This window comes from Galeopterus variegatus, unplaced genomic scaffold, assembly GCF_000696425.1.
Source record: "Galeopterus variegatus unplaced genomic scaffold, G_variegatus-3.0.2 Scaffold703, whole genome shotgun sequence".
Taxonomy (NCBI): Eukaryota; Metazoa; Chordata; class Mammalia; order Dermoptera; family Cynocephalidae; genus Galeopterus; species Galeopterus variegatus.
Genome location: NW_007726814.1, coordinates 463,448 through 484,929, shown reverse-complemented (window position 1 = coordinate 484,929; position 21,482 = coordinate 463,448). Strand labels below are relative to the sequence as shown.

Genomic DNA, 21,482 nt, shown 5'->3' with positions numbered 1-21,482 from the left:
ATATCATACAAACATTAATCAAAAGAAAGCTGGAGATATATTAATATCATTAATATCAGATAAAGTAGACATAACAGAAAGAATTATCAAAGACAGAGTGGGAGATTACATAATTATGCAAGAGTCAGTTCACCAGAAAGACATAACAGTTCTAAATGTGTATGTACCAGACAACAGAGCTATATGATATGTGAAGCAAAAACTGATAGAACTGAAAGGAGAAATAGAAAAATCCATAATTATCGTTGGAGACTTCAACATCCCTTAGGTGCCACAGAACATATATCAAGGTAGATCACATCCTAGGCCATAAAATAAGCCTCAGTATATTTATACAGGGTGTGTTGTTCAATCACAATGTAATTAATTTAGAAATTAGTAATAGATATCTGGAAAAATCTCCAAACAATGCACTTCTAACCTTTGTTCCAAAAACGAAATCTCAAAGGAAATAAGAAAACACAGTGAACTGAATGAAAAGGAAAATACAGTATATCAATTTGTGGAAAACAGCTAAAGTGGTACCACAAGAGATAAATTTATAATATTAAATGCACAGAATAGAGAAGAAGGAAAGTCCCAAAACTATCCTGCTTCAAAAATGAAAAACAAGGGCTGGCCTGTGGCTCACTTGGGAGAGTGTGGTGCTGATAACACCAAGGCCACAGGTTCAGATCCCTATATAGGGATGGCCGGTTAGCTCAATTGAGAGTGTGGTGCTGACAATAGCAAGTCAAGGGTTAAGATCCCCTTACCGGTCATCTTTAAAAAAATAATAATAATAAAATAAAATAAAATAAACCCAAAGCAAATAGAAGGAAGGCAATAATACAGATAAAAGCAGAAATAAAATTGGAAATCAGTGAAACAAAGAGCTGTGTTTTTGTAAACACCAATAAAATGGACAAACCTCTAACAAGACTGATGAAGAAACAGAAGACACAGGTTACCAATATCAGTAACAAAACAGAAGATATAACTACACATCCTGGGCCGGCCCGGTGGCGCACTGGATAGTGCGCCGCTTGGGAAGCGCAGCGGCGCTCCCGCCCGAGGGTTCGGATCACACGCACCCAAAAAAAGCTAGTAGGGAAACTTGCCAGAATTTGAACCCAGATCTGCCAAAACTCCAAAGTCAGACCATAATTGTGTCTCCCAGTGTGTAAATATCTATCAAATACTTTGTGCACATGTGTGAACATGCCAAACTTTGAATGATTTAAGTATAACCTGTATTTTAATACTTAGGACAGCATCATAAAATTAATTTCTAAATGAATATTGAAATTTATCCAGTTTCTATGTTTAGCAATTGGTGTTAATTTACCTCTCATAAGTGCTAGAAAGGTTCTACAATACCTCCTCCAGCCCTTTTATACTATTCAAGCTTTTTATTAGCCCTAATGTTGATTGCCTTCCCAGGGCATCTACTAGTTTGAGTATAATTTCTACACATCCTGCAGACATCAAAGGGATCGTAAGGGAATGCTGGGAGCAGCTCTACCCACATAAATATGACAACTTAGTTGAAATGGGCCAATTTCTTAAAAAACACAGAAACCACAGTTCACCCAGTGTGAAATAGTTAATTTGAATAGCCCTATAAACTACTAAGGAAATTAAATTCATAATCTAAAAACTCCCCCCCAAAAAATTGTTAAACCTAGTTGGTTTCACTGGAGAATTCTACTAAACATTTTAAGAAGGAATTAATACCAATTCTAGACCATCTTTTCCAGAAAATAGAAGAGATGGAACACTTCCTTGTTTATTTTATGAAACTAATGTTACCCTGATCCCAAAACCAAAGACAGTATAAAAAAAGGAAAAGTATAGACCAAGAGCCCTTATGGATATATAAGCAAAAATCTTCAACAAAATATCACCAAATAGAATTTCAAAAGTATATGAAACCATATACATGTGCATATGGAACACATATCCATAACACCTTCAGAACTGACAATACTTTCCCATATAGTCTAATTTATTTAATAAGCCAGTTAGATTTGATACATTTTTTTATATATCCTTTGAGAAACTCCAGGGCCCTTGGAATTCCTCAGTGTTATTTTAAACTTTCAGAATTTCGTGTTGGAAAGCTTTGTTAAATAACAAAAGGCTTAAAACATTTAGTTGAATAAGATCCCAAATTACTACAAAAAATAAAACCAAAGTAACAAAGGGTTTTAAAGGCAGAGAGCACAAGAACTTATCATGAAATAAGTTTCTTAAACCAGTTATCTAAGGGACAAAGAAAACCTTTTACAATCATGCATCAAGAGCAGTTAAGTGAAAAGAACTTTAGTAATCCTGTTTGATTAGTAAACCCAGGCAATGATGTGTACTGATAAGAACATTTTTATACATTCAGGTTAGTAAATAGGTGTCCATTTATCAGAGCAAATTATACAAAGCCCAATTTGAATTTTAGCTGTATTTACCAAATACGTATTTATGGTTTACCAGCCAAAAATTTGGTATATTAGATATATACCCTTATCAGTAAATGCTAACTACAGCCTATGCAATATTTGGCATACGTTTCTTTTCACTAGCCATTTCAGGTCCCAAGTTTTCCACGTGTCATTTGGAGCCATGTGGAGCTTAAGACAGAGGGCGGTATATACATAAAAGATATTGTTTCTCCCAGCATGGCCAGGAGGTAAAGCTGAGATAACAAGGAGACATATTGACCTAGAGACAAATTTAGGTAAAAGGTTTGAATCAAATTTTGAAAATATATTTATCAAGACTTTAGAAAATTTAAGTCATGTGAACTTGAAAAGTATACTTATTTAATGAGCATGCATTAATTATAAGCCAGTTTGGTAACTTGCACATAACACAATTACACAAACAGACATGAACATGTAGACATAATATACAGGTTACACATGCATATATGGAGGCATGAACAATGAGAACAAACAAGAATCATATAGGTTTTGTTCAAGATGTAATAAAAAGCTCACTAGTAAAAAGGACAGTCAGGTTTAGATTGTGTTTTTTCCAAAAGACTTATTGGTGAGGCTTCACCTTGCCTTAAAGAAAGCAAGATAACAAATTTACATTGTAAAGCAAAGTATGCAAGCCTTTTCAAGAAGATGCAGAGAAGATTTTTTTTTTCTTTTTAAGAAAATAGCATTGAATTCTATCATAGGGTTTTGTGAAGAAATACATAGATGAGATTAGAAGAGAATTTAGAAGTCTGTGTAAGATAACCAGGTAGATGTCAGAAAATTTGAGACCATTTAGTTAAACAGGTAGATCTCAGTCTAGTTTTTGTTTCTCAGACGGCTTACTGATCTCAAGAGCTGAGCCACCAATCAGAGATGAAACCATTTGACTCTTGAGATTTTTAAGAGAAGAGCAGTAGACCCAAAAGGGGTCTGGTTGGTGCCATGGCTGCTTTTCTTCATAAAACTCCAGAGTCTTCAGTGAAAAAGAGTAGCACGTGTAGTTAAGAAAAGAACCACTGCTTTTAAGAGAGGAGAGAAGCATTGTGCAGTTAAGAAAGAAAAACATGCTCAAAACAATACCAACACTGTAAAGAAATATTAACTTCTTTTACTTTAGATTGTCCGATTTAAAGTTTTCTTAGTCACTGGCAAAGATTAAGTTTTATCCTTTTTTGGTGACATAAAAATGTCTTAGTTTTTTGTTAAGGTGTTGGATGGTTCCTCAGAGCGACTTGACATAGATTCCTAGTTGTTAGGTGGGAAGCCTTAACGAGACCCATTGCATAATTAACCAGTGACCAATTTTTTCCCAAATTTCTATGTTAAGGCTCCCTTCCTTGAGGTATCAAAGACATGGTCGTTTAATATCCACTAACAGTTTAACAAGCTGCCATTCAGTTACTTACAACCTGCTGCTTTAAGGAGACATTGGAGTTGTAATGTATGTTCAGTCTCCCCTTTCCTTAACGAATTATCCAGATTTTAAAAGTAAAGAGAACAAAAAAATATCTCTAGGGTTGAAAAGACCTAACTTCGACCTGCCACAGGCATGCAATCACTAATCGAAAGCCACCTGTGATTCCCTTACTGGGATGCGTCTCCCTCATTAGGGACACCCTTGCCAAGATGAATCAGACGTCATATTCCTCTCCAGTGCTTGGCAGGTCAGTCTCCGATCCGTGGAGAACGTCCTCACACAGGGCACCATTTTGTTGCTTTGTGTTGCTTTGCCCCCCACGGATTTGTCACCCGTCTTCCCCTGGGTGACAGAGACGCAAAGGATTACTCAAAGCCCATCTCTTCTGAGCAGTGAGAGGCCTTGAAGTGGTTAACTTCCCTAGGAATGCTCCCTCCAGCAAGAGGCAACCCTTCCTTGGGAAATTAACCCTGAATTGGGGTTCTCTTCCTGCATTTATTTTCCAGACCAGGAAGTTACAGGAAGAGAACATAGGTGGGGTTATAGTTTAACAATATAGGCTGGTAACTTTCAGTGAAACAAGCCAGATGACATTCCAGTAAGGCAATTAACAAAGGCTTGATCTTAGCAAACATTCCTTCTTACAGTCATTTCTCAGTATCTTTACATAACAATCAGTAACTAGTCTGTGCTTGAGCCAGCAACCTTGCTTTGCCACAAATCTTTATCTTACACCAGAGACTCTATAGCCCGAGGAAAATTTCCAGTCCTCCGCAAGGTCAATATTTGAAACTGCAAGGCTTTGGAAAACCAGGCCCTGTGAAGTACATGTGCTTTAAGAATCCTCTACAGGTCCCTGATCAGGTCATCCCTTGAACTTGGAGAAAACAGCAATTAATTATGGGGAAATTTGTTCTAAATGCCATATCTTATGTTTTTGCTTTTTGAAGACTTGGATTTGCCTAATTATGCCATCCTGTTGCCCCTGAGGAGGAAGCTGCCTGGGAGAAGCAGTTTAGCACAGTGGGTGGAAACTGGCTGTGGGCTCAGACAGGAATCCATCCTCAGCTTGCTCCCTGAACTTGGAGGACCCTCCTCTGTGAGAGCTGATCCTGTGAGGGGTTAAAAGAGTAAGGCAGCTATTCTAATGACACATCCTAATTGTCTAGTAAGGGTGGTGTCTGGTATGTTTGGGCAACTCACATAATACCATCATCCTCTTTTTGTATAAACTCTTGAGAATTGTCCAAATCCTAGCTGATTGTTGGCTCCCATGTGTAGAGAACTTTTAATGCATGGAGATTACTTTTTTCTTCAGCTTAGAATATCTCATGAGGTTGTGGTTTTTTGTTTTGTTTTCCAAATCAGTTGTCCTTTAGAGCAGTGCTTTTCAAACATTAACTTGCATACAGATCTCCTGAGAGTCTTGTTAAAATGCAGATTCTGATTCATTGGTCTGTAGTGTGGCCTGTGAGTCTGCATTTATAACCAGCCTTCAACCGATGTCGCTGCTGATGTTGGGATCACTCTCTGAGGAACTGCAGAGGCTGGGGGAATTCCAAGCAGCTCTGTCACCTCACAGGAGAATCTGACAGAGTGCTGTCCCCTCTCTCCCTGCAGAGACATTGTTGCTTCATACCTTCTCACTGTCTTCATCCTTTTCTTTATTGATTCTTCATTCCCAGCATATAATTATATAATTTTCAACCATCTTAAAATGTAAAAACCTACCACTCCAGTTCTGGATGTGTTCCCCTCCAGCTTCTATTAAGATTGCTTCCATTTCCTCATTCTTTTTCACACCTCAGTTCATTGTGACTTCTTCCACCGTGGTCATCCTGGGCCTCCTAATGGCCACACCTAATAAGTGCTTTTCTGTTTCTACTTTAAACAGTCTTTTGGGGATATTTGATAATTTTGACACTTTTGACTACTCTTCTTAACTGTGTGACACCATTTTCTTCTCTTTTTTTGTAGCCTCCCCCAGACTCCTTTACCAGCTCTTTTTTCAAAATTGAGATGGTACCTAAGTCCATGACTTCAGGAACCCTTTCAGGCTGTGCGTTGAGCTCCAGTGACAGCTGCTGTCTAGACAGCTCTGCACGAGTGGTCTTTATACCCTTCCCATTGAACACATACAGACTGAATGGATAGCCCTTCTCTACTCTGGTCTAATCTTCTCTATTCTATATCCTAACATGTTCCCTTTCCCTTAACCTCTTCACATTGATTTATTCAAATAATATGTATCAGTTTCCATCTGTTCTCATTGTTTCTACCTGTTAAATATCTCTTCAAATTGTCCTGTATCGTAATTGCCTCCTAATTGGATTTCCTGTCTTCATTTTTCGGTCCTCTACACTGTTGCCTGTGAAATCTTTCTAAAAATGAAAGTCAAATGTTACTTTCCAATTTTATTAAATCCATGCAGTGATTCTCCACAGCTTCAGCATCAAACTCTTTAGGTTGGCAGACAAGGTCCTTTGATTGCCAACTCCCCACTATGTGCTCTCCACATGAAACTAAGAGATGATCAGCTGCGTGGAGCTTTCTACCAGATCCTTCAGGGAAATGGTCAAATCTTATACCTCTTCTGGAGTGCTTTTCATGACACCCACCCTGCCTCCCCTCTACCACCAGTCACCACACACATACACACATCGAATCTGAATTGATAGGCTCTTTTCTCTGTGCTCATTCCTTTGTCATCTTGGGTATGAATTTACCTTAGCACTGTATTGTTGCACTTGTTTTTCATGTCAGCCCACGTAAGGACAGAGTTCCTTGAAGACACAGATTGTCTTTACATCTCTGCATCCCCAACATCCCCCACATAGTAGATAACAAAAGTTTGGATGGTTAAGTACAGTCACTTGTTGCTTAATAACAGGAATATGTTCCAAGAAATGTGTCCAAAGTCAATTTTGTCATTGTGCAAACATCATAGAGTGTATTTACACAAACATAGATGGTATTGCGTACTACACACTTAATACAAACATGTATGGTATAGCCTATTGCTTCTAGGCTACACCACCATCATGTGTGTGGTATGTCATCCACTGAAATGTCATTATGCAGCACATGACTATTTATTTACTTCAGCCTTGCTCCTCTTCCTTCCTTCTTTAGTCAGTTTTTATTACATGTAGGTGGACATCTGCCCTGTACCTTTCCTTTGCAGTAAGCATTCTGAAACATGAGATTTTACAAAATCCAGATAAGGAGATTAGCTACTCCTTTCATCAGATGCTTCTTTCAGTAGCTGCCTGGAGTCTTTGTAGTTTGAAAAGGCTTTTCTTAGACCCAGGGATATCTGTGTCACGATGTTTAGCAAAGAGTATGGCAAGCTAGGTAAAGGACCCTTTCCCAAAAGCCTTTTACCATCTTTTTGAAGATTTCTACATACCCAGAAGTGGCGTATTTACTTTTATTCCTTCCCTGTATTTCTTCATGTATTTTCCCTCTAAATTGAAAACATTCTCCCAAAGTTGTGTGGGACAAAAACTTACTGTATCATATTCCCTCCAACACCTCTGGAGGCTTAATAAAGGTGATTGAGGCATAAATAATTAAATTAGCCATTTGCCAAACAGTTATCACTTTGTCAGATATTCTTCTCAATCTTTTAGCCACTTGAAGGGGTCTTTTTTCCTTCCTATATTCATTAATTTTATATAAAATTCAGACCGGAAATTTATATGAAACCATAAAAATATATAAACATCAAAAAACAAGGGTTTTGGGAAGGGGTGCTTTCCCTAGCCTGCCATAATCTTTGCTAAACATTATCTAGTAATCAAAAATATCTTAAATTATTGAAAAATCAAGGCTGCAAATTCTTGGCTTAGTTGCTAAGGTACTAAAGATAGAGCTAAGAGGATAGCTAAAATATAATAACCAGCTAGCCCTAAGACAGATTGCAGTAGACTGCCAAGCCACCTAAACTGACAGGATAGATGGCTTTCTATGTCTGGGGAAGACACATGACTCAAGAAGACGTGACTAACTAGAAAGACCAATTTCAAACTCTCTTGCTAGTACTTGTGTTCTGTCACAGTACTTAGAAATCTACAGGCTTAATTTGGATTGAGAGGCCATCTTACTTATCTTAGGCTTTGTTGTAAGTGGTGGACCACATATTTTTATATAGCTAGAATGTGGTTGCAGCATAGCATGGCTTTGTTTCTTTAACCCAGTTCTCAGTGTCAAGCTCTTGAATGCTGAGGCGTGAATGCTGAGGCATACCACAAGACTTTTCACTAGAGATCTGAGCTGGCCTTATCCGGCTTCCAGAATTAGCTTAGGTTTGGTTTATCTTTTCTTTATTTTTTTATTTGGGGGTGAGGGGCTGGTTGGACAGTGCAGGGATCCAAACCTTTGACCTTGGTGTTAAAACACCATGCTCTAACCAACCGAGCTAACCAGCCAGCCCAAGGGTCACTTAGTTTAATGGATATTTACTACTCTCCTCCACACACTAGAAGACTTTGCTGACTAGCATCAACTTCTCCACCTCTAATTTGGCCATCACCCTAGAGAACTTTCTAGATGATCCAAACTCTAACTTTGAAAGTTACTTCCATTTTCTCTACTTATAAACCAGGGTAGCTAAACATTACCTAAGAAGATCGTGCTAGTTTGTGTGTGTCATACACTTATACACTCATACGTTTATCTATAGTGTATATTTATATATAGGCACACAATTATGTATAGATTGCCAGCAACCAAGACTTTCCCACATGTATATGACATAAGCATTAGAATTCCTTGAGTATAAAATTTTTCATTCCCTCCTCAAAACCTGATTTAATTTTCTTCAATCCATGGTACACCCTTCCATCTCAGCCATTTAAACCAATAGTGGAGTCATCCTTTTTGTTTGTTTTAATCTCATAGGTATATATATATTTAATTGAAGCAATTGATTATACATATTCATGGGATACAGAGTTGAGTATCAACACCTGTGTACAATGTGTGACCAAATAAGGATAATCAGCATATTCATCATTACAAAATGTAATCATTTCTTTGTGTTGAGGACCTTCGATCTTTTCTAGTTATTTGATAACACAGTCATCCTTATTTTTACTGTCATTTATTAAGTTCTGTTAATTTCTTCAAAGCAGATATTAAGTTTGATCTTTGCTTTCTGCTCTTGTTGCCACTGTCTTAATTGGTCAGACCTTCATTTCTTACCTGGGTTATTGTTCTAGGTTCCTCACTGGTCTCCCCGATGCCAACCTCCCCCCCTTATGATTCATCCTCCAAACTGTCCTCTGATTTTTTTCCCTCACCTGCTTCCTACCTTGTCAGGGTTTTGATGTCTATGGGGCCACCTCTCTAACCTCATCTCACATGCCTGCCTGTCTCCAGCTTCCAACAGAATTGAAGTTAAAATCTGCCCCTCCCATCCAAAATTCTCTTTTCTCCCCTCAATTTTTCTAATATAAGAGTGGGAGCTTGCTTGTCCTTCAGGCTTTCACTTACAGGGCTTTCTTTGTTTCTCAGAAGTGATCATGCCACCTTACTCCTCTAAACAACTGGAGGTTTTCATGCTATGTTCCAATTTTGAATTTACACCTATCCTGTACTGCCATATTCTTGCGGTTTAAAATACTTATATTTACCTGAGTATCTTCAGTGCGTGGTACAAATCAAACACTCAGTAAATGCTTATGGAATGGAAGAACTGAATTACGGAACATGTCTTTGTATTATTTCTGACAGGAAGTGGGAACAGGAAATGTTGAAATAATGTAATTCCCAAACCTTTCTAATCTAATAGTTCGTTTGTCCCCCGGCCCACCTCCCTTTATTTCCCTGCTAAAATTGACCAAGATTTGTTTAGGCCACCTCCCTTCCTTCTTAATGAGCATTCACTGGTGATGTTAATTTTTGTAAAGGGTAGGCAGGAGACAGGATATAAATAATTACAAACTTCATATATTTCCAAGTATAATCTTAGAAATCCAAAATAATTTCTAGCTAGAAGGTTTTTGAAGGGTGTGGGAATATGAAGCTTTTATGTTCAATTTTAACTGCAACACAAAATAAATGAAAATGACTTCGCCTTGTTTAGAGAGATGCAATCCTAATAAAGGAAAGATAAATGCGATGAGAAGAATATTTGATTCTAATCCTCCTGCTGTAATTGTGTGTGGTCTTGGGCAAATCATTTCTCCTTTTGCAGCTCAGCTGTATCTATAAAGTGAAAGCATTATTACAGATCAGTTTAGCACGGTCCCTCTTTCTTCCAGTAAAACACAAAGAAACTGTATGAAAGAAGTAAAAGCAGAATAGCCCTACTTTGGAATTGGGGATGCTGTGGTGAAGGAGGAAAGAGGAAGAGGTTCTCCCTCCACTGAGCTATCCCATCCCCCTACCTCATCCCCAATAGGTGGCTCATGCAGAACTGCCTTGAAATATGATTTGAAAGCCACTGTATTGGATGATGTATGAGTCCTCATCCACGGAAACTAAATCAGAACATTTTAAAGTCACAGAATTTGAAGGAGTTTCTTCCTAATATCAAATTCTTCACTAGTGTTCTTTTCATAGGACTTGGCATAATATTTAAGTCTTATCTCAATATATTTTATTCTGTAGGGCTCACTGTGTACATTATGTGTTGATAATTCACTTTTTCATGTTAAGTTTTAATTAATCAAGATATTTTAACTTACTGAAGAGCATTGGTCTGTTTCTGTCCTTTATCTGCAGTGTTTGCAGGGCATCTTCACTTGTGGCACCTGCACTCCCTTCCACTCCTGTTGTTCCCCATGTGTCATTGCATCCAAACATTCATGATGAAAGCTGACACACAGTGAGCACTGACTATGTGTCAAGCAGTTTTCAGTACTTTACATGAATCCTCCTAACAGTACTGGGAAGTAGGCTCACTTATCATCCTCATTTTACCGAGAGGCTAAGCATTGGGTCCAAAGCAACACTTGTAGTAAGAGGTGGCACTGAGCTTTGTACCTGGAGGGCCCGGTTCTGGAGTCCTACCCTTAGCCATTCTGCTAGATTTATAGGTATAACTTTATCCCACAAACAGATTGTCTTTTATACATACTTTGAATTTCTTTTAAGAAATAATGAAAGCCTATGTAAGTCACTTAGTATGGTGACTGGCCCATAATAAGTACTTACTAATTACTGGTTATTATTAGCTTAGGCAAATGGACACCTGTAATGTACCTAGCATTGATTTTAGCAATTGAGAACATTAAAAAGAATTCTAGTTACCTCAAGTTTCCTAGTTCTAAGAGAAAACTAAAAAATCATCACTTATTTTACTAGATACTTGCTCTTTAGTATCTATTCAAGATATTTAAATATAACTGTCCAAGATACTTTATTAGATTTGTTATTTTGAAGCCTTACCTAACAGATGCCATAATTTTTATCTTGCCACCAGGTGGCAGCATGTTACATACGGAAATAATTTAAATGTTACTCTGTTGAAGACAATTTATTTTCAGTATTTTGCCTTAAAAATTGTTAAACCATAATAAAAATAAAATAGTCTTCCATGTTTCCCTTTGCCTCTGTTTTCTAATTGTCCGTGGTATACAGTGAGACCTGCCTCAGTCCTGCCCTACATTCTCCCTGTCAATTAGTGCAGAAAGTTCCTTTTTCTTTTATTTTTAACAGAGATTTGAATCCTTGTGCTTAGATTCTTGAAACTAAATGGTTTTAGTTCAGCAACAGTTGGAAATATTTTTTTATCTTTCTCTTATCTTCCATGTTACCTAGAGAAGTTCTGAATATGTAATAACAATTTATTAGGTGCCCTTGGGTAAATGTCAGTGATATGTAAGATACATATCAGCATGTGTCTTTGCTGAGTGTTTATTTGAATTACAACACATTTATAATTTTTTGTAGTTATGTTTGTTTTAATTTGTACAGAAGTCCCTGAAATTTTGCCTTAAGTTTAGGTAGTATCAGTACTATTCAGATGACTTCTGCCAAGGGTTGAAAGATAAGTGTCTGGGTGGAAGGCAAGAGAATTAATAGCTCATGAAGAAAATAAAGGTAAAGGATTGAATGTGGCAATGAATCAATGTGGAGAACGGCAAGGGATAGTGGTAAGATTAAGCGAGTTGCAGCCTTCTGATTCTAGAACAGAGCACACGAGAAAGCACGAGGATCGCCAAATTGAGTTGGCTGCAGAGAAATCTGTTCACACTTCGTAGTCATGGATCTGCCTGGACATTGTTTCACAGTGCTGATAATGAAATCAGTTCACATCTGTTTCTCTGAAAATATTTTTTCCTGTTCTAAAATCTATTCATTTGGCCTACTGCTTGCCACTTAGTGAAGTCTTAAGTAAAAGAACTTGTCCCCAGAGAGACAATGTACATAAACAAAAAGAAACTGGCATTTCATGTTAGCCTTGTGTACCATTTAGATATTTCCTTGCTAAGGGTTATTGAATTTAATAAAAGTGTTTTAAGTACCTACTCTATTTTAGGTATTGTGCTAGAGATTCAAAAATACAGTGTGCATAATATCTACATTTTAAGGGAACAGCTCAGCCATTCAAACTAATTCTTTGAAGAACATTAGTACTGCCTTGAGATATTTACCAAGCAATATTTAAAATGTATTTTTGTACATTATGTATGTCCGTAAAGAATTCAGTGGTCTAAAGATGAATTAGAATCATCTGTACCTTGAAATACATATATGGCAATTGATATTTAGTGAATAGAGTGAAATGATCAATTTTTAAAATCCCAGCCAATTTATTATTTTGTAGCTATGTATTTCTCTTTCTAGACATATTTTGCAACTTAAGTGGGGAGATTTTATTTGTGACACCCAAGACTGTTATCTTGGAAATTTTATTTGATCTCTAATAAGCCTTAATAATATTTAGTTAATGTTCATTATATTTGGAAACCCAACAATTTCAGTTCATAGCCACACACTTTTAAAACAGGTGTACTAATGTCTGCATTTGTCATGTTGGGTTTCAAACTTTAAGGACTCATTAAAATTAGTCATTAATCACAGGAATATATATTAAATATTAATCTTTTGTCATGAAGTGTATAAAACAATCCATTTATATAGTATCCTCTATAATATGCTCAGAAAGGTGGAAAATATTTTCATGTCTAATGTATAATCAGAGAATTGGATGACAAAGTAAATGTAGCATTGTCCATTGAGATGACAGAAATTATAATGAGAAAATATAACCATTTTTTTGTATTTCAGTTGTAATGAAATTAATTGCATGTTTTTCAAATATAAAATACATCTTAAGTCCATCTGATACAACTATGTTTAAAGGTGCTTAATAAAATATTAATTATTATTTATGGAATAAAATAAGCGGCTTGTGAAATTTTATAATAGCATAGCTTTCTTGAGCCAGTTTTTAAAGTGATTCATCAACAGATTGGCAAAAGGCAATTTATTTACATAAATTGGCACATTTACAATGACTTTCGTATTATGAAAGTGCTTTTTTATATGGAGTTATGGGACCTTGTAGTTCTCTCTAACATTCTAGTGAAATGTGGACATGTGGATTCCTTTATGAGGAATTCCAGCCCTGTGAATTTATGTATCTGTTGACTTCGGTATTTAGTTAGCTTGATTTCTAAGGCCATCACAGTAATTGACATGTTATTGGAAATAAAGTTAAGTTTTTCCTTATATATAGGGATAACTTCAAATTTGAAGAATGTGAATCAATTCATGGTTGCTGAAAGCCAATTTCTCCTTCACTTTAACTCCAACACACATGAAAAGCACACTCACATCCTAAGTGCCTTGTGAATCTGCAGTGATTAATTCTTCTCATTATTTTGCTGCAGATTCTCATGACCCTCTGTGATGATTCGATCAGCCACTTAGAGTTTATGCATATTCATACCTCTGTGCTCTTGCCGCAGTCATTCAAGTCTCCTTCACTGACTGGTGTGTGCTTGGTGCAGTAATTGAGCTGCAGTAGATTGATTACTCTGGGGAGCTGTAAGGCCTTTAAAGGTGAAAACATATCAGTCCTGTTAATTAGGAAACAAAAGCTCTGATGGCAAGTTCAGCACTCAAATGTTTCCAATGTAGAAAAGACGAAAGGTACGGTTTAATTCCTCTCCATGAACCCTGTTTACTTTTTAAATTTTGAAATAGGTATGTAGTGGAGCATAGCTTTCTTCTATGAATTTTCAGAGAATGCTAATTGAGAGGACCTTATTTATAATATTGATTCGTACTGTTATCTGTGATCTCTCACCTTCTGTAGCATTGGAAATACTTAATATAAATATCTTAATATTTTACATAAATATACAATGCTTGTGGGTAAGTTTTAGTATTTATGGGCTTAGTTTGGTCTACAGTATTAATTAACACTAGTTTTTTTTGTCAATTTAGTAGTATCCTATATGGCAAAATGGTGAAACTTTATTCATCATGACATGGAAGTTATAAGGATAACTTCAGTTTTGAAGAATGTGAATCAATTCATGCTTAAACTCTTTAAACATCCTGATTCTTTCTCTCTTAAACTATATATTAAGTAATCCATTAGCATCGCAAAAAGGGCCTTGTGTGCAACAGTGTCCTCTAAAAGTAAACTAGCTTCACCATGGAGGATTATGCAATTTATGTAGTTGACGTGTTTTTCTCATGTGTACTGTTCTCGTGTTATATATTCTTTTTTTCCCCCATGGTCATGATTTTTTCTTTTGAGATACAATGCATAACTATAAAATTCACCCTTTTAAAGTATACAGTTCAGTGGGTTTTAGTTTATTCACAAAGTTGTGCAACCATCACCACTATTTAGTTCTAAAACATTTTCATCACCCCACAAAGAAATATCTTCTACTCATTAGCAGTTACTCCCAATTTCTTCCTTCCCCTATCCCATGGCAAAAAATAATCTACTTCCTGTCTTGATGGATTTGCCTGTTCTGTACATTTCCTATAAATGGAGTTGTACTATATATGTGGCCTTTTGTGTCCACCTTCCTTCACTTACCATATTGTTTTTGAGGTTCATCCAAATTGTAGCATGAATCAGTACTTCATAGCATGAATCAGTACTTCATTCTTTTTTATATCTGAATCATATTCTACTATATCTATATCCCACATTTTGGTTTCACTCATTGGTTGATGAACACTTGTGTTGTTTCCACTTTTTGACTATTGTGAATAATGCTGCTAGTAATGCTAATGAACATTTACATGCATCCTTGCTCTGTTCTTGATCTTAGGAGGAAAGCTTTCTGTCATCACCGTTGAGTATGATGTTAGGTGTGGTTTTTCTCAGATGCTATTTATCAGCTTAAGGAAGTTCCTTTCTATTTCTAGTTTGTTGAGTGTTTTTATCATGCAACATTGTTGTATTTTGTCAAATGCTTTTTCTGTGTCAGTTGAGATGATCATATGGCTTTTGTCTTTTATTCTATTAAAATGGTATATTACATTGATTGGTTTTCATATGTTGAACATTATGATATTTTATAGAGCTTTCATATAGTGTTCATTTACTGTTGTGGCTTTAAATAATATGAACCAATTTCTCTACTTTATATTTCAGGCATTTATTAATACAGCAAAAGAAATTTATGAAAAAATCCAAGAAGGAGTCTTTGACATTAATAATGAGGTATATACATATAAATATTATTGGCTTATATTAATTTAGAATTGACTTTTAATTACTATTTGGACTTATGATTTTAGAGTTTTTAAAATTTCTAAAATTGACCCATGATAATCAGTTAACACATTAGTTTACAGTCATCTAACTGAAAACATGGTATATAGTTAAAAGATTCTGTTCTATTAGAGCCTCACTTTGTCCATGAAAATGAATTAAATAAGTGGCTCTATCTATTTTTTTGCAAGCAATGCAAAATAATATAAAGCCCCCAAAGAGACAAGAAAATTCACTTTCATCCACATGTCCATATGGTGTCATCTGCTTTGGGGGGTAGTATTCTAGTGTGTAAATGCATGTACTGTGTTACTAATGCAAGATGCTCTCTGTTGTCTACTATGAAAGGAGGGAAATGCCCAGTTTGGAAATTACTCCCAGTATAGCATAGTGTGTTTTCAGGAGACTAAATTAATATTTATAATTGGCAGTTGGCACTGGGTTTTTCATAAAGCTATTTCAAGCCTGTTTTTGTCAACATGATTAGGATAAAATGTAAAGCTTTGAAGCATATAATTCAGAGTGTTCACCAATGGCCATCATTTTTACTTAAATTCCTACTCTGCATTTATTTATTTGAAAATGTCTGTGTGGATATAGTATATTATTTATTCTTACATAAATATTTTTGCTATTTGATAATTAGACTTCTGGCCTCAAAGAGAAAAATTCTGGTTTTTCCCCTAGTCATAGTTAGAAAAGCAGTGTTAGAAAGTCATTGCGTATGTGTCTCTTGGCCTATGTTATTATTAATGAGGTTCTCTATTATTTGCCCCAGTAGTCTCTGCCAAAACAAATAACAGTTTACCTAAGATTTCCAAAAAGTACTTGATTTTCTCATTCCTTTTAATTTGGAGTAATATGGTTTCTAAATCCTATCTTCTAGATGGTAGTATTGCGTTAATTTAAAGGAAACACCATTCAGAGACTAATGTCACATAAATTGAACAGTAATTGGACCGCTATTTAAAAGGGCACATTCATTGTTTCTGTCTGGTTTCATATAGTAGCTGACTGCTTTACTGTGCCTTATGCAGCTTTGATTGTAATGTGCTGTCAGGAGCTAACAGGCCATGCTATTTATTTGGCCTAATGCCAAGTCTGACTCCTTGATTTCTCAAGAAGTCGCTACCAGCCCAGAGGGGGCAAAACCAATGAGCCATAGGGCATGCTTTTTATTAAAGAGGAGTCAAAAGAGCGAAAAGAAACCACATCAGCTGCTGTCAATACTGAGCTAGTGCCAGAAACCCCAAGGCTACTACTGTTGCAGAACAACTGCCAAGCACTATAAATCTGAGATTTACTGTGACGTAAAGTTTCCTTAAGAGCTTAATTTCTGAAGCTACTGTATTACTTTTCTCAAAGTGTTGTATTTTTAGGTAAAATCCACTTGAGGGAGTGAGGGTTAAGACATAAGTGTGAGTTTGATGAATGAAAGAACTCCTCTGTGTGTGGGTTCTTGGCAAGCTGCCATGTCTTTGGGGATCATAGAAATTATTGATGACACAGAACACTCATATGCCCTTAGCCTGTACAGCTGATTCAACACGGAACAGAAATGCTGTCTACAGAAAAGATTTTACGTCGTATTAGAGCAGCATGGGTTTTCGATATTTTTATCCTTTAAAGATTACGTGCAATAATTGTTTTAAATAATTTCTCGAGTATGACAGGTTCCTGAAAAGCAGCATTATCCAATTTCTTTTTACCCAGTACCTGGTAAGATAAAAGAATTGTTTTCAGAAACATTTCCAGAGTGTCGTTTTTAAAAGGAAGGACCATTCCCCTGAGAGAGATTGTTTTAATGTTGCTAAAGTCTACTTAATATTTAAGTTTTCTTGTTTGGTAAAATTGTATCATTAATGAATTTTTAAAAAATCTAATTATACTGTCTGGTTGGGTTTGGTTATATTTATTATTCTGTTCTTTTTTATTGATTGTTTTAATGTTGCTAAAGTCTACTTAATATTTAAGTTTTCTTGTTTGGTAAAATTGTATCATTAATGAATTTTTTAAAAATCTAATTATACTGTCTGGTTGGGTTTGGTTATATTTATTATTCTGTTCTTTTTTATTTCAGGCAAATGGCATTAAAATTGGCCCTCAGCATGCTGCTACCAATGCTACACACGCAGGCAATCAGGGAGGCCAGCAGGCTGGGGGTGGCTGCTGCTGAGTCTTGTTTTTACTGTCTAGTGCCCAAACGGGGCTACTCATTTATTCTTTCCCCCTTCTCCTCCTGCTCAGCTGAGACATGAAACTGTTTGAAATGGCTTTATGTCACAGAAGATTTCAATCCTTCAAATTCTTGTATAACTTTGAATAAATGGTTAATGTTCACTTAAAAAGACAGATTTTGGAGATTGTATTCATATCTATTTGCATTTGATTTCTAGGTCAATTGATGTGATTATTTTTGTTAAATGTTGTCTTGTGCCCTTAACTACAAACTGAATTGTATTAAACACTACAAAGTCATCTTGAGTATTTTAAATCGGTTTGTGTATTAGGTTTCCTAACACCTGTGGTTACCTAATGTTTAATATTATAAAACTGTCCTCAAAAGTTTGTTGATTTTCAAGGCTAGAAGGAAAGACAGAAGGACTCTTAATTCTGTATTTATCATTTACTTTCTGTATATATAGTTTAATAACCTGCTTGGGTGTAATTTGCCAAGCTTGAATTCTTTAATGCATTTGCATAAATTCTATACTGTTTAGAGCTTAAAGTTACAGAAGCATTGTTAGGAATTGCTTGGACACTGAATTTTAAACTTTTTGACATTGTTAACAAGCATGTTCATCTTTTCTTGTCACTAGTTGAAGAAAAATATGCTTAATGTATATTACTAAAGGCTATGTATGTGTTAACCTGATTTAATGCCAAAAGTTTACTATTTGTCCACAGTTTCCTTAAAACCTCTTCAGAAAAGGATTGTTTGCCTTAATGAATACTGTTTGATAAGAACACGGTGTAATGAGTGAAAAGGGCAGAAGCAAGAAATTCCTACATCTAAGTGACTGCAAGAAGAATGAGTATCCACATTTCCATGGCACATTATGAGGACTTTAATCTTTCCTTACACACAATGATGTTTTCTTTTTCTTTTCTTCACATGATTTCTAAGTATATTTTTCATGCAGGACAGTTTTCAACCTTGATGTACAGTGACTGTGTAAAATTTTTCTTTCAGTGGCAGCCTATTATCTTTAAAATATGGTAAGCATCTTGTCTGTTTTGAAGGGATATGACAATAAATCTACAGATGGAAAATCCTGTTAAAAAGTAGAAAAGCTTTAGTAATTTACTCAGTGTGGTGGTTTTATCCTTTTTTTCTTTCTCTCCCTTGGTCTATAATGAAGTTGTTATAGCAGTGCAAAATAAAATCCTATGTATAAAAGTGTTCTTTTTTTTTTTTTTATTTTGGCCACATCTTTTTTAAAAATTTTGAATTCTTAGTCCATTTACAGCTTTTACATGTATTTAAGCATGTTTTTAAGAAGGGCCAGAATATTTAACACTTATTATCCTTTTTAGAAATTTTGCTAAAATGTGATAAAACTCTTTGACTATATTGAAATTCTTTTTGTTGTTGATGATATAAGCAAATATTTTCTACTCCTCAACTAGTACAGAAGAGCATTTATACCTGTAAGAAGGCATAAGGAAGTTCTAGGTATGCAACTACTTTCAGTTCACTTACTGACTTCAGCTTTCTACAGGTCTTTCCTGAAGAATCAGCAATATTCTGTCAAAACTTTGAAATTAATCTTATGGGAAATCACCTAGTGCCGTCATAGTTTTAACTAGCTCCTGGAGGACAGATGACAGAAAATCTAGTTTCATGAGTATTTTTATTATGTACTTTTTTTTTTTCCTACAAGTGGTCATATCAGTTTCACTGATCTTACTAACCACTCTCTTTTTACTGATGAGTAGAGAAAGTTAGGATGATTAGGACATGCTATGCTGTACACCAAGAAGAGAATGATTCTTTGAAAATTATTTTTAACTATTGTTAACTCTTCCAGAAGTTTAACGTGTTTCTTTTCCATGCTGTCTCCATAATTCTTTTATAAATCAAGTATAAGAAAAGAAATTAATGGTGAGAACAAACAACAGACCAGCACATGTATTTTAATACCCTAAGAAAAGATGGAGCCTTCAAATACAGCTCCTACCCCAGCAACCTTGATGTGCCTCAGTCTGGGGCAGCAGAGGCAGCTGGTGGACTTTTCTGTAGTTCATTACCACTTTCTCTCCAAATCTCATCTACCTGTGCATGTTATGAATCCTTTATGTTACTTGACAAAACAATGTTACTATCTGTGGTTTCCACTCTGCTCATTTTGTTATCCCTGTCACAAATAATGTAATATTAGTACCAGCAGTTGAATATTTAGTACTGTAATTGAATTTTTAATTGATCTATGATCACTTTTTATAGCATCTGTGGACATGTCTTAATAGCTAGAAAATCGGTCACTGAAAAAATAAATACAACTTTTAACGTCTCAACATGTAACATCCCAAAATTGAGATCTTCATAAAAACATGTCAGCATTTGTCTTCTAAATTTAAGACAACTGAATGGAGAGCCAGTTTTTGAAAGAGTGGCATGTAATTAGATACACAATTTGAACAAATATATGGGAGCTGAACTGGATCTTCATACACAGTTTTTTAAAGGATATTTTAAATAGCCTATAAACAGGAAAACAATCTTTATCTGCTAATGGTCAAAAGGATAGGGTTGTAAGTGGTACCAAAATGTGTCTAATCAATCACTCAGAAGAAAGTGATATTTTTGTCTGGCTTTGGGACACATTAAATATTCTCTCCTAGGTAGTGAAGCCCCATCTCAGTTCAGTCCTGAGGTTGGCAGCGTGGGGTTAAACTTTATGAGCTAAAAAAATAATAGTAAAAAGAAAAAAACTTGTTTCATAATAAAAATTGACTATACAAATAAACAAACCAACATATGTTGGTTCATACCTGTGTTTCTTAGAGTTTAGATGTGCTTTGATATTTAAAATAGAGCCTAACTCCATTGTAAATCATCTATTCCATTGGTATGTACTAGATAATATTACTTGGTTGAAGTCATGATAGGAAACTTTATTTTAAAGTGCCAGTATATATATTTGTATTAATTAGTTATACAAAGTCATGAGACCAACTTTTAAAAATTGAAAAGCAGAGGACCAAAAACAAAAAGATAGAAAAATAGAAAAAAAATGAGCAAACAATTCACAAAAAAGGATATTAAAATGTCCCTAAAATGTATTTTAAAAATATAAACAATGTGAAATGGATATTAATTTGCTTCACCACAGTAACCTTTTTACTATATATATCCCATAACATCATGTATACCTTAAATATACACAAAATTTATTCTTAAAAAATGCAAACGTAATTAGAGAAATGTAAATTAAAACTGAGATGCCATTTCTCACCTATGAGACTGGAAAAAATGTAAAAATACACCACCACCACCTTCTGTAGGTAAAGCACCCTTGTGCACTGGCAGAAGTGCAAACTGGAACTACCTTTCTGAAGGGGAACTTGGCAATACCTAATAAAACTACATATACACTTGCTGTTGACCCAGCAGTCCCACTTCTAGGAATCTACCCTGATGATACTCTCCAACAATGTAAAAGCTCATATGTACAAGGTTACTCATTGCAACATTGGTGGTACAGTCGTGACACTTAACAACGGGGATACATCCTGAGAAATGGCGTCGTTAGGTGATTTTGTCATGTGAACATCATAGAGTACTTAAACAAACCTAAATGGTATAGCCCACTGCACACTACGCTGCATAGCACAGCCGCTGTGTTACAGGACCACTGTCAGGTATGTGGTCTATCGTTGACTGAAACATCATTATGCAGCA

General features: G+C 35.6%; 1 protein-coding gene across 1 annotated transcript in view; it reads left to right on the top strand.

Annotated features, from left to right (window-relative positions):
* The window catches only part of RAB2A (RAB2A, member RAS oncogene family), a 49,955-nt gene extending 30,975 nt beyond the window's left edge, over positions 1-18,980 (top strand). The window contains exons 6-7 of the mRNA XM_008571566.1: positions 15,458-15,526; positions 17,658-18,980. Of these exons, the coding sequence (XP_008569788.1) occupies positions 15,458-15,526; positions 17,658-17,753 (165 nt within the window). The 3' untranslated portion in view covers positions 17,754-18,980. The remainder of the gene's footprint in view (positions 1-15,457; positions 15,527-17,657) is intronic.
* Positions 18,981-21,482: the final 2,502 nt, after the last annotated feature.